At 39.0% G+C, this 13413-nt stretch overlaps 1 protein-coding gene across 2 annotated transcripts in view; it reads right to left on the reverse strand.

The window, feature by feature from the left end:
• The window catches only part of thada (THADA armadillo repeat containing), a 198071-nt gene that overhangs the window by 34134 nt on the left and 150524 nt on the right, over positions 1 to 13413 (reverse strand). For both annotated transcript variants that reach the window (XM_061962999.2, XM_061963008.2), the window contains exons 32-33: positions 12754 to 13130; positions 5806 to 5930 (exon numbers count right to left, since the gene is read on the reverse strand). In XM_061962999.2, the coding sequence (XP_061818983.2) occupies positions 5806 to 5930; positions 12754 to 13130 (502 nt within the window). The remainder of the gene's footprint in view (positions 1 to 5805; positions 5931 to 12753; positions 13131 to 13413) is intronic.

Genomic DNA, 13413 nt, shown 5'->3' on the forward strand with positions numbered 1-13413 from the left:
AAACTAAAACTAAAACTTTATTTTAAACTAACATTTAATCAGACTTTTAGAAATTTGAAATAATGTGATGTAGGGCGTTTGAATGGAAGCTGTTAGTGCCTCGAATGACATCAACTTTGCAAAGACAAATAGCATTGATTGGCTTACTTTCCACAAAAGAAGTGTGCTGGTACTCACCACCATGTCATGAAGCACAAAAGCCTGACTCGTATTCAATCGCATGTAAGATGAGGGCAACACAGCAACCCAATCTCATCCGTCCTTGCCTCTCTAATCATAACCTTGAAGCCGCGAGAAGGGAAATAGGATCTAAGATTGCGGTCAAAAAAAGGCTTTATAGGTCTAATACCCTTTGTAATCTGATCTGTATTCAAGCCTGTACTTTCTTTAAAATGGTGAGAAAAGTGCAGCAGTGGCTTGTCAAGGAGGTGTGTGTCTGTCAATGGATGTCAAAGAGCTCACAGTGTGCACACATACACATCATACTAGAATATCACATGCCACATCCGCTTGTAAGAAGAGGCCAACTGACTCATTGCCGTGCAGAAAATTTAATGTTGACAGCTGAGAACCCTCAGAGAGAGCAATAATGTTATGTCCGTGTTTTTTTCAACAAGACTTTCAGCTACCATATTATACTACTACCATTTTCACTGCCAAAACTATGACGTTTGTTTTCATTTAGAACAACAACTGATTACAAATACAAGGCCTTGTGGTGTATGGTTTGATTCCTATCCAAAGCCCCAATACCCAACTGTTGGATATGTCCTGTGCTAGTCCCAAGCCTGATGGTTGCATCAGGAAGGGCATGGGGTGAAAAACTACTAAACTAAACCAAGTTAGACATGCGACTGGCTCCCTGTGGCGAAAGACACACAAAAAAGATAAAACGCTAGTGGAAAAAGTGTGGTATGCTTTCCGGCACAGTTCCGACATACCAAGGGAACCTCAGTTTACCTTCGCTATGGACTCTGGCTTTGAATAAAGGACTGTCAGTCAGTCTTACTCCACAGTGCACAAAAAACACAGCAAATAGGGAGGAGTGTGTAGGGGAGCAGAGTAGCATTTTGTCTGGCCTCTTTCAAATCCATCATAGATCAACCATAGCCTGGAAAAGCCGAGACGCTGCTTCGACAAAAACGTTTCCAGATAAGAGAAACAGGTGTAAAATATATACATTTAACTTTTTTGTTGTCTAGATGAAGATGAGAAAGTAACTCTATGTTTAATGGTTTCATGCAATCAAACTCCCAAAGAGGGTGCTTTGTGCAGTTTAGACGTTTGGGCCAAAAAATGAATTAATCAAATCAGACCAGCACTTCCTAAAATTTATTTCCAAAATGTTACCATGCTGTAAGATTTTATACTGACTAACAAGCAGGCACACGTGTTGAAAAAATGTGTCTATGTTGTGGTTTTGGCGATGAGCTGAAGTTCAGTAAACGCTGCTAATGACTGTTTGCTTTTTTAGTTGAGAGTAGAATGTACAGGAACTAGTAGGACACATCTGAAACAACTACTTGTCAACAAATCAATATTTCACAGTACAGGGAATTCATTGTCTGTGTTCATTGTACTTTGTGCACGAAGGCTGTTCTCGTGACCGTGTTGTACACACCAACACAAGAGTTCATGATTAAGTTACTTAAATCACTCAACTTTGAATGTGTAATCTATCCTTTATTTTACTTGCTGTCACACCTACAGTTTGCTTTGGCTTTTAAGTGAACCAAAAAGCAACATGGCCAACCATGTGACATTGTTCTCTTCTCCTATTCTCTTGAAGAAGAGAGGTTGCAATATATAATAGAATAGTGACCAAAACCGCCCTACTGAACACAACATGAAACGGTCCTTTGCTAATGACGTTAATAATTGTCTGGACAAAATAGCAGGCTACAGTACACCGGCAAACAAGTGCACTTTCAGGGGACATCACGACAACTGATGTCACCATACAAAAACTACATCATAAAAGGGACCAAATAGTACAAGTTTAAAATTATACATAACACTAATGGCTAAAAATTAAATGAGTAGGATCCTGTGTACTTTTTAGTTTCAAACAGATTTCCCCATGCAGATAACTAGATGCAGACTCCCTGTGGTATTGCTATTTATATAGTTATCGGACAGGCCATGTCTATGTCCATCTTCAATTAGTTTTAAAACAACAATTTGGTGTGTAAGTTTGCATTTATTTAAGATTTTCTCAAATTTACACAGGGTCAATAGTATGCATACAGGTTCAAATATATACACTACAATACATACACCCACACTAAGAAAATGTCCTTGGCAAGCTCAATAAAAGCCTTTATGGATCCATCAATAAGCTTCTCGTTGGGTATTGATATTTACATTTTTTATTTTATGCTCCTAAAATCTGGAATAGTAGAATAGAATAGAATAGAATAGAATATATCTTTATTGTCATTGTACATTGTACAACTAAATTGTAAGCAAAACTAATTTATTGCAAATTCATAACACATAAAACCATAAGAACATAGATAAATAGATAAAAATACATAAAATACATAAAAATAGCAAGCACACAGCTCACATGCACAGTCATTGACGTCTTGTGTTCAGCGACACTATTGCTCTCGGGTAAAAAGTGTTCTTAAGACTCTTTGAGTCTCATTTTATTGTCCTGTATCTCCTGCCCTTGGGCAGGAGTTCAAAAAGTTTATGTCCAGGGTGAGATGGGTCCCTTATAGTCTTCCAGAAGATGTGAGACAGGTCTCAACATTAGCAATGTTCAAATCCAGGCTAAAAACACACTTTTAAGTGTGCATATGAAAACTGAACTGATAGTGTTTTATCCACACTGTTCGATTTTAATTTGAATTATAGTTGTTTTAACGATGCTTTTATTTTATGATTTTGATTTGTACTATGACTATTTTTATGATTCTTTTTTTAAATATTTTTGCCTTGTAATTTTCTGTAAAGCACTTCGGAATTGCCTTGTGTACGAATTGTGCTTTATGTTATTCGGTAACAGTAGAACAGAAAGTCAGACACAAACACAAATGGACGGAATAGACATTGAAAGAGTAAGAGAAATCACATTTTTGGGTGGAATAATAGACCATCAAATGAACTGCAAATCTCATGTAAAAATATACAGTAAAAGGTGGGAAGAAATATTTCAATAATGAATAAAGCAAAACATGTTCTAGACCAAAAATCCCTTCATATTCTCCACTGCTCGCTAGTGTTACCACATCTGAGTTATTGTGGAGATATATGGGAATATAATTACAAAAGTACACTTCATTTACTAACCATGCTACAAAAAAGATCAGTTATAATAATACGTAATGTTGGATACAGAGAAAATACAAACCCTTTATCTATTAAATCAAAAATATTGAAATTCAACAGTATAGTGTATTTGCAAACAGCTAAAATTATGTACAAAACAAACTATAACCTGCTACCCAAGATTGTACGGGGATTCTTCTCAACAAAAGAGGAGAAATATAACCTCAGAAAAAAACGTAATTTAAAACCTTTAGTATATCATCAGTATGTGGAGTTAGACTATGGAATGGATTAAGCAAAGAACTCAAACAATAAACTAACTTGATGCAGTTTAAGAGGTTGTTCAAACACAAAGTGTTTTCAAGGTATAAGGAAGAGGAACAATGATAATTATTGAAAATAAGATACGATTCATCTCTTGATGTGAATCGTAACTGACTTAACTGTTTATGAAGAGAACTGTTGTATTTAGAAAAAAATTATATAACTGTGCTACAAATTGAAAACAGAAAGTGAACATATACGTATGTGTAAGAAACTGCAATGAAGTGGGAAAGGAGTACGATTATATAAGCTCTGCTTCTTCCTACTCCTTTTCGAGCATGTTGTAATGTAAAGAGAAATGGAAAACGTGATTTATCATGTTGAAACTGCTATCATGTTCGAAATAAACTTCAACCAACCAACCTAAATAAACGTTCCTTGTCCTTGCCTACGTGACAGAGCAGACTTTTAAGCAAAATCCACAACTGTTTAATAATGTTGAGGTCAGGGTTTGGGAAGGCCATTGCAGAAGCTGGCCTGTTTATCCATTTCAAAACTAGTTTTGATGTGATCTTGGGAGTATTTTCCTTAAATGTAAACTGTCCAGCTGTGGATTAGTGATATATTAGTATAATTTGGATTAGACATACATATGTTTGGAGGTGTTTAGTTGAGGGATCAAGTCTTAGAACAGTGTAGCAACTGTTAAGCATGGTGGTGGTAGCACAATGCTCTGGGTAGCACCCTCGCACTGCACTAAGCGGATGGTGGAATACCTGGCTGAAGAGAAGACACCATTGGGCTGAAGACATAGCTGGTTTTGGAATGGCAGAAAATAAACTATGTTTCTTAAAAGTATCCTTATCACTGAATGATTAGAGGACAAGGAATAGCCAAACATGCTACATGACACAAGGCAGGAAGATGCAATAAGCCAGGCTAACCCCTTAGCTACAGCTCCTCTATGTAAACAAGGGTTGTCGGATCGATACAAATATCGATATTAATTATATCAGTAGTATCAGTTAATGGTCAATATTAAAGTGATTAGATACTATTTTGTATTATAATAAAATACTGTAGTTTTGTTGTTTTTGTTACTGTTTACAAACTTAGTAAGTAAGAGCCAATAGTCGTTGCTTTTGTTAAATTATTTTCTACTATTGACTATATTGTAAATTAAAGGAAATCTATTTTGATGACATCACTACCTCTACACACAGGCACGGCCATATTGAAGAGGCATGGCCCCGTACGTCACATCCTGTACACACTGGTGCAGCCATTTCAAAGAGCTTCGAGGCTAGCGGCACTTCTGACGAGTTTATTTCCACAATTTTCGGACCTTGCGCAGGTCAGAGCTGTGTCAGCCTGTCTTAAAGATCCCTTTGTGTGATCAGAAACACTATAAATGTGTCTAAACTCTCAAAGTTTTGCCTTATAGCGTCAGGTTGCTAGACAACTACTGAGCTAGCATTTTAGCTACGTAGTTAGCCTTCGGCTTTCGGCATTGGGATTTTATCAGCGAAGAGGGATTTGTTCCGCAGCAAGTCTACAATTGTGATTAGACTGAAAAAGATGCCACATCGGACCTTTATTTTAGTGAAGGAGAAGGCACTACCTGGACACAAGCTGATGAAGGATAACCTCACACTGCTAGTTTACGTGAAGCCACTGCTCATTTATCACTCCGAAACTCCCACAGTGTTAAACAATGCCACAAATACTCCCAGACACAAGGTAAAATTGATTTTCCTTTTTTTGGTTTTGGAGTGCACGAACAAAATTTGTGTGTGCGTGTGCTTGCTCAGGGTTGACATTTAAGCTTGCCGTAATGTTGTGTTGTTTGAATAAAAAAATAGTTTGGTGAGCTTTTACCCCCTTGTTAGGTTACTTTGATGTATAGATACAGTGTATACATTATAGTGTATTCAAAGTGTGCAGTTTTTTACTAAAATAGGGACTTTTGTCGAGGCCAGAACCAATTATTCATGTTTACGTTGATTCCTATAGGACAATCTGCTTCACTATACAAACTTTTCGTTTGGCGCACCATGTAGAAAATCCAATATGAATTCCACCAAATTCTTGTTTTTAAAAAAACATTAAAGATGTAATTTGTATAATCAATCCACCCTGAAAAAAAACAATAGTTAAAATAAAACATTAAAATATGACAATATGACTACCACAACAAAGAGTTTAGACAATATTGAGTGAATGTTTAGTATGATTACTACAAGTGGCGAACGTGTGATCTCTGACCTGTGAGCAGCCCTCTGAGCGAGAGCAAGAAAATGCAGCAGAACCTTATCTTGAGACAAATGCTGCACAGCATCCATCCAGTGGAGCTCACCGCCGCAGTGCAACACACTCAACACCTGAAGGACCTGAGGAAAAGAAGGTGAAGATAAGATGAGGGCAGAAGAAAACATAGGAGATAGAGTATTGACTCTTTCATAGTTGTCCCAGACAAACACACACAGGGCTACGGATGAATGAAGTGGCTCTGGGCAATCCATCATATCTTCTATGCGGGGCCGGCTCTACGTATAGTCAAGAGCCCCCTCAAATAAATGTCTCGCACTCTCAAATCAAAATGTTTGAAGTTGAGAAAGTACATTTAAATACACCCACAAAATCTATATATGATAAATTGAAAAAATTATCTGCAGTAGCGGAGAAATCTGCAGAAAAAGGGACACGCTACAACACTATATCAATCGTCCCTCTTTTCTGTTCATCACCTGTGTCAGGCGGCGCAAATCCGCGCGCACACAGAGCCCTTCCCTGAGCCCTCAGTAAACCAGTGTTGACAAATTAAAAATAGGACAAAAGCTTGTCAGAAACAAAATCTAATCATATTTAATTGTGCCTTGTAAATGGGTGGAGCTGCTTTTACAATATATCCAATCACAGTTTTTTTTAATAGCATACAATATGACAGAAATCAGTGATGAAGAAAAAAAAACGCATTTTGCGTTTTAATTAGTGACTGTGCAAACTGACAGTTCCACACTGCAAGATCAGTGCTCGTGCTGCACAAACAGACAAAGGACAAATGAGAATCCTCCGTCATACGTGTGTCAACATTTTTGGATGGTCGGAAATTAAAATTTTTAGACATATCATCTATTCAGCAACATAATGTTATAGCTGCTAGAGGACTTAAGGAGCTGAAAAAAAAAATATTCAAGTGATGCGTTTTGATGTCATTTGGTGTATTTTTTTAATGACTTTCATATTTTTCCCAAATACAATATATATCATTGAATTATTTCTTGTACGGAAAAAAAGTTCTTGAAGCATGCATTTTTGCTTATTGAGCGGAGAAATTGCAGCTTCTCTCCCATGCACCTTCAGCGATAAAAAAAAGTGGTGTCAATGTAGATGCACGGCTTGACTGCTTCTAAAATGCTCATAAAAAGTGGTAGATGTCTCCCGCATGAGTGAAAACGTAGCAAATGCCACAGGTGCATGATAACATGAATGTAAATGTAATGTGTCTCTGTGGTGATTCCTTGTATAGTACACGCAAAATCCTCATTTGAATAGGGCGTTTTTGTACCACTTTACAATTGTACACAAAGTCTTAGTAAATCACACATAACATGCCCACGAATAGTACACACTATTTAATAGATTGCTCACGCTGTTTTGTGTGTGGTATTTGGATCTTACTAACTCAGGCACATACTTGTAGCTAACAACCAAATTCAACAAAGGAGATAATGCTGCTACTGAATTAGCACATAAAAAAGTGCTGGAGCATGATGGAGCAGCGTGTTACACATGATGACCCCTTCAAATTTCTGACTGCCCCCTCATATATGCCTGCCTAAAACTGGCCCTGCTTCTATGTCTTCTCTCTCAGCAATGTCTTGTAGCTTCCTCAAGTGTTTTTTACCACAACCTCAATCCACACCTAAACGATGAGCCCCCTCTCATGTACTCTTTTTAACACATGAACAGAGAAATATTCTACATTTGGTTTATAAGGTTTATGAACCTTAACATTCTTTCCATTCTACCTCAAGTATTTTCTACTTCTTAAAGCTTTCTAGTGATTTTCCACACACTGTTTTCTGTATCTACAGGAAGACAGATGTTGTTTTCCACTGCCTGAGACGCCCATTACAAAACAAATCCTGCAGGGAACATAGGTTGACGTTTCTCCAGCAAATCTTACTGATTATTTACTCTATGAAGAATGTGTTATTAGAGTTTTTAAACAAATATTAGGCTACTTTGTAGGAACTGTGTGGGTGTAAAGTGGGCCCATGAGAGGGAATGCAATGTGTTTAAAACTTTGTGTGTGAGTGTGTGTGCGTGCGTGTGTGTCCTTGTATATTTGTGCGTACTGTGTGTGAAAAAACACAGACAGAAGACTTTTGACAGGAACAAGAAAGTTTGATCATATTACGCCTATACTGGCTCACCTGCACTGGCTTCCTGTGCACTTAAGATGCGACTTTAAGGTTTTACTAATTACGTATGAAATACTAAACGGTCTAGCTCCATCCTATCTTGCTGATTGTATTGTACTATATGTCCCGGCAAGAACTCTGCATTCTAAGAACTCCGGCTTATTAGTGATTCCCAGAGCCCAAAAAAAGTCTGCAGGCTATAGAGCGTTTTCTATTCGGGCTCCAGTACTCCCGAATGCCCTCCCGGTAACAGTTAGAGATGCTACCTCAGTAGAAGCGTTTAAGTTCCATCTTAAAACTAATTTGTATACGCTAGCCTTTAAATAGACCCCCCTTTTAGACCAGTTGATCTGCCGTCTCTTTGCTGCTCTGCCCCCCTCTCCTGCGTGGAGAGGTTATTAGGTGACCACAGATGAATCCGCTAGCTGTTTAAAGTCGGGACCCGGGGTGGACCACTCTTCTGTGCATCAGTTGGGGACGTCTCTGCGCTGCTGACTTGTCTCCACTCAAGATGATCCCCTGCTGGCCCCACTATGGACTGGACTCTCAAACTATTAACTAGATCCACTCGACGTCCATTGCACCGGTCGCCCGGGGGGTTGTGGGGGGGTGTGGGGGGGGGGGGGGGGGGGCATCTGCAGTCCCATCCAAGGTTTCTCATTGTATCCAATTGGGTTGAGTTTTTTCTTGCCCTGATGTGGGATCTGAGCAGAGGATGTCGTTGTGGCTTGTGCAGCCCTTTGAGACACTTGTGATTAAGGGCTATATAAATAAACTTTGATTGATTGATTGAAGCAAAGCTGATCTCCTTGCATCTTCATTGTCTCATTTATCGGGCGATTATTCCAAATTACATATGACTATATTAGTCAAAAGTGGCAAGAGAAGGTATACTTCCACCAAGTCTTGCAGCAGCACATATTGCTAATAGTGTTCTCAATTTATAGTACATTTTAGAAAGCAATTCTACATCGCAAGCAATAGCGTCAATCAATCAATCAAAGATAATTTGACACTGATGCCGGTAGTTATTCTAATATGACGTCTTTTTTCATTAACGACAAATCTAACGCGTTACTATTTCCAAACCAGTATTCAGATTAAAGTTTATTGAATCCAAGTCACGGTGCGTTACTATTTTTTTTTGTGTAATTTTCCCTCGTAAAAAGATAAGTTATTTCTTCTTGCGGTCTTGGAAAGTGACGTCACGTAAGCGACAAGTCACGTTTTCAGCATGAGGATAACACACGTGTGCGACACCAAAGTAAACACAACAATGGAGGGCGGAGAGAGAAGCGCGTTTTCAAGTTAGAAATACAGTCATTAGTACGAGTTTCTGTCCGTTAAAGACAGCAATATAAAGGTTCGCTGTACACTGTCCGGGAGACAAAGTATTATCCACCTTTAAAAACACAACTTCAAATTTGAAAAATCATTTGGAGTCATGGCACGGCGCAATCAAACTAACAGTGAAAGTCCCACCAGGTGTTGCGAAGGAGAGAGCTGTGACTGATACAGCAGGCCCCCCACCACCCGAACAACAGAAGTTGGACTTTCGTGCAAAACCGTTAAGTGGGGGGGGGGAGTTAAAGATGTTGGTCGGGCAGTATGTTGTCGAGGAAATGCTACCCTTAAGCACAGTTGACTCGCCCTCATTTCGTGCCATAATAAAGATATGAAAGATTCCCGCTACGATCAACGCTAACTTGCCTCACAGAACATCCTTTTCGTCTTACCTGGAGATGGAGTATGCACAGATGGAGAGAAACCTGAAAGCCGCACTGAATGAGGTAGAATTTGTGTCAACTACGGCGGATATTTGGACTGTGCACAATCGCAGCTACATGGGAGTAACGCTCTACTGGATCAGTAGATCCACATTAGAGCGCAACAAGGCTGCATCGGTTTCCAAAAATTAAGAACATTTACATAAAGTATAACTCTCCAACCCCATTGAGTACTCCTGTGGAACGGCTGTTCAGTCTGGGAGGTTTGGTCCTCACGCCGAGAAAGAATATACTTTCTGACAAGAGGTTTGAGAGGCTTTTGTTAATGAGGTACAACCGCTGGTTTACTCCCACCACGCCACTGTTAGACTCATAACTTGATTATAACAATAGAACAATTAGAGCTAACATGTGGTGTTATACACTGTTTTGTTTTGTAAAACCACACTGCTCTGATGTTGTGAACAACAGGTTCAATGTTCATAAGAAAAGTTAAAAATAATTTATTAGTTACATTTGTATTTGTAGGTTTTGCCATTGCAGTATTAACAGTCAAAAAGACAGTCTTTATTTTATAAAAAACTAAGAATGGAAAAACTGTCGTTCATTTTTTTTATAGATAAAACAAGTATTAATGTGCAGTAAAGAAAGACTGTCAATTATTTGTTTTATATGTAAAACAAGTATTTATGTTAAGTGCAGTAAAGAAAGACTGTCATTATTTATTTTTAATATAAAACAAATGTTTATCTTATGTGCAGTTGTTGGTGTTAAATAAAGTGATTATTGGCAAAATCCCTTGTCATTTTTATGTTGAGGCGGCGGGGGTAATGTCAGGAGCTGCATTGCTGAATGTAACTATTAAAGTAAGTTGTGATCTAACTTAGTTACTTTTAAAATCAACTAATCAGTAAAGTAACTAAGTTACTTTCTAAAGAAGTAATCAGTAGTCATTAATCAGATTAGTTTTTTAAGGTAACTGTGGCAACACTGGCCTTTAATCACAGGTGCCTCGAAGGTCTGCATCTTTGTGTTTCCTATTCATCCGCCGTGTTTGAAAGTTGCAGAAGGATACATAGAATGCATACTCTTCCAGAAGTTGTTTTACATGCAGTTAAGGCAAGCGCAAGAATAGCTTTCATGAATGTGGCCAGCTCAATTTCCGCCCTCATAACTGGCTGTGACGTCATTCCCAGCTTCGACGTCCAACTTCCAAGGTAAATGCAACGCACCAATAAACACGGCACGTTTAGCTAGTGTGAGAACATGACTTCCCATCTTTTGGCACGGATGAAAAAGTTCAGCCAGGGCCGAGCACAACTGCATGTAACATAATTCAAAAGACAAACACACAGCGCACTCGCTCACCAGTGACTACAATTGTCTGCGTAATAAGGATGTGCAATTTAATTGTTGCGATTGCATCTCTCACAAGTAATTAATGTCAGTCGGCACCTTTTACTGGAGAAATAATTAGAATAACTCAAAATAAAAATGGAAATAATCCCCAATGTCAGGGAAATTGCAGTAGAACACCAGAATAGAAGTGCCGGGACATAAGTAAAGCTTACATACATACACATAGGTTGTGGCTTGATTACTAAATGTGAGCGCAGGCCAGTGCAGGCCAGGAGGCAGAGGGGGAATCACATTAAAATGTGAGTACATGGACGTGTTTATTATAATGATAAATGGGTTATACTTGTATAGCGCTTTTGTACCTTCAAGGTACTCAAAGCGCTTTGACACTATTTCCACATTCACCCATTCACACACTGATGGCGGGAGCTGCCATGCAAGGCGCAAACCAGCAGCTATCAGGAGCAAGGGGTGAAGTGTCTTGCCCAAGGACACAACGGACGTGACTAGGATGGTAGAAGGTGGGGATTGAACCCCAGTAACCAGCAACGCTCCGATTGCTGGCACGGCCACTCTACCAACTTCGCCACGCCGTCCCTATTATTATTATTAGCAAGCTTCCACTCAACCAGAAGCTTTTTGTAGCTATTAACAAGTTTCTGGCATAATTCTGGCTGGACATCTAAACATTAGACTTAGCAGAATTGGTAGAGTTAATTTATTGGTTGGTTTCCTCACAAAGACCGGGCGTTGAAGCATAGTTCACAAATTTTGTATAAGGTTGAGGTAGGGCTTCACTGTGGAATGTGACACTGGTGTTCTAGCAGTTTTCTAGTTCATGATAATAAGCCTTGATAATTCCCGGTTTGTTCCTGAACATCAAAACTAATTTTCTTTCATCTGAGAATAACAGCATGGGTCTTCTTCCAGACCTTGGCATAGTCGTGACAGATCTAAATAATGTTTAAAATTGTTGGAAACGATGATCCTGGAATTTGCAGTTTAGAAAGTAATTTACCAATTTCTGTAAATCTACAACTCTCCTTCTGAGCTCTTATTTTATTTTGCTAGGAACACTATGCGCTATGTCAATCATGATGATTAATGAGATGTTAACAGAGTTTGGCATTGTCAATTAATATATAATTGAATCTTCAGTATCTTTAGACCTTAGCCTCTCACAGAGGATAACATTCTCCATATCAAACTTTTTACTCTTCTGTTTGGTTCAAAAACGGACAAACAAACAGAAGTCACTTAGCAAGTTTACGAACACAATGAAATACGACCTCTTGTTTTGGGACAGGAAAGAGACTATTTTTTCCTCTCCAAAAGCTGTTAGTGTGGACGCCTCGCAAACCTCTCCAAAGTGTGCGTAAGTTAGAGACAATTCACGAGTCAACACACTGCCAGTGCGCTAGATGATTTTCAGCCTCTGTAGGGTGGGTTTGGAAATTAAATCAATTTATACTAAAAGTAATTGTGGTTCAGTGTGAAACTGTTATGAACAGGAAATCAAAATGTTCAGCCCATTGTATAATGACAGTGCTGCAAGGATTAGAATAGATATCCATAATCAGCAATGAGTAGTGGGTAATGTGTGTCCACACACACACACACATCTATAAAAGTGACTGGCTCCAAAACAAATGTAATGCCAGGATGTTTTGTTTTTGTGTGTGTGGTGACTGTGGTCTCACCTTGGCCAGACACTGGGGGTGTGTTTCATGAAAAGCTAGGCATGTCAGGTTCGGCAGGGTGGTCTCATTTAGCCATGCAGGTGTCTTCTCCTGTTCTTCTTCCTTTTTCAGTCCCTTCAGGACACTGTCCAGAGCCAACTCCCTCACTTCATACAATGGGCATTTAAGCAAGCACTCCAGGAGCTTATTTGTAAGCTGATGCCTTCCCCACAGCTCAGGGATCTCCACACTGGCACTGAGGGCTACCCTGGCAAGGCTAAGCATGTACTGGGTGTTGCCGGGTTCCAGATTGGCTGTGGCTGTGGGGTTGTTGGTGACTAGGCTTGAGGTAAGTAGTATAGACAGAGTCTCTTGGCGGAGCTTGTTGGCCTCAGAATCTGATAAACACAAAAATAACATTTTCAGTCCATACTGACAACTTAGAACATGAAGCTATTAGTTTATTATCTTCACCAAACATACAGTAAATGATTAAGACAATATTTTATTTTTATATTTTGATTGTTGTTTGGTTATTGGTTTCTTTTGTTAGCAGGATTAGGCAAAAACTGCACTTCCATGAAGCGCAAAAGAAAACTATCACCACGGAAGTGAACATTAGCATTTTAAAAAGCTTGAAGAGAGGGGCAGTGCCCACCAATATTGGCCACACTTTTGGTT

Source organism: Nerophis lumbriciformis, linkage group LG02, assembly GCF_033978685.3.
Source record: "Nerophis lumbriciformis linkage group LG02, RoL_Nlum_v2.1, whole genome shotgun sequence".
NCBI classification, from domain to species: domain Eukaryota; kingdom Metazoa; phylum Chordata; class Actinopteri; order Syngnathiformes; family Syngnathidae; genus Nerophis; species Nerophis lumbriciformis.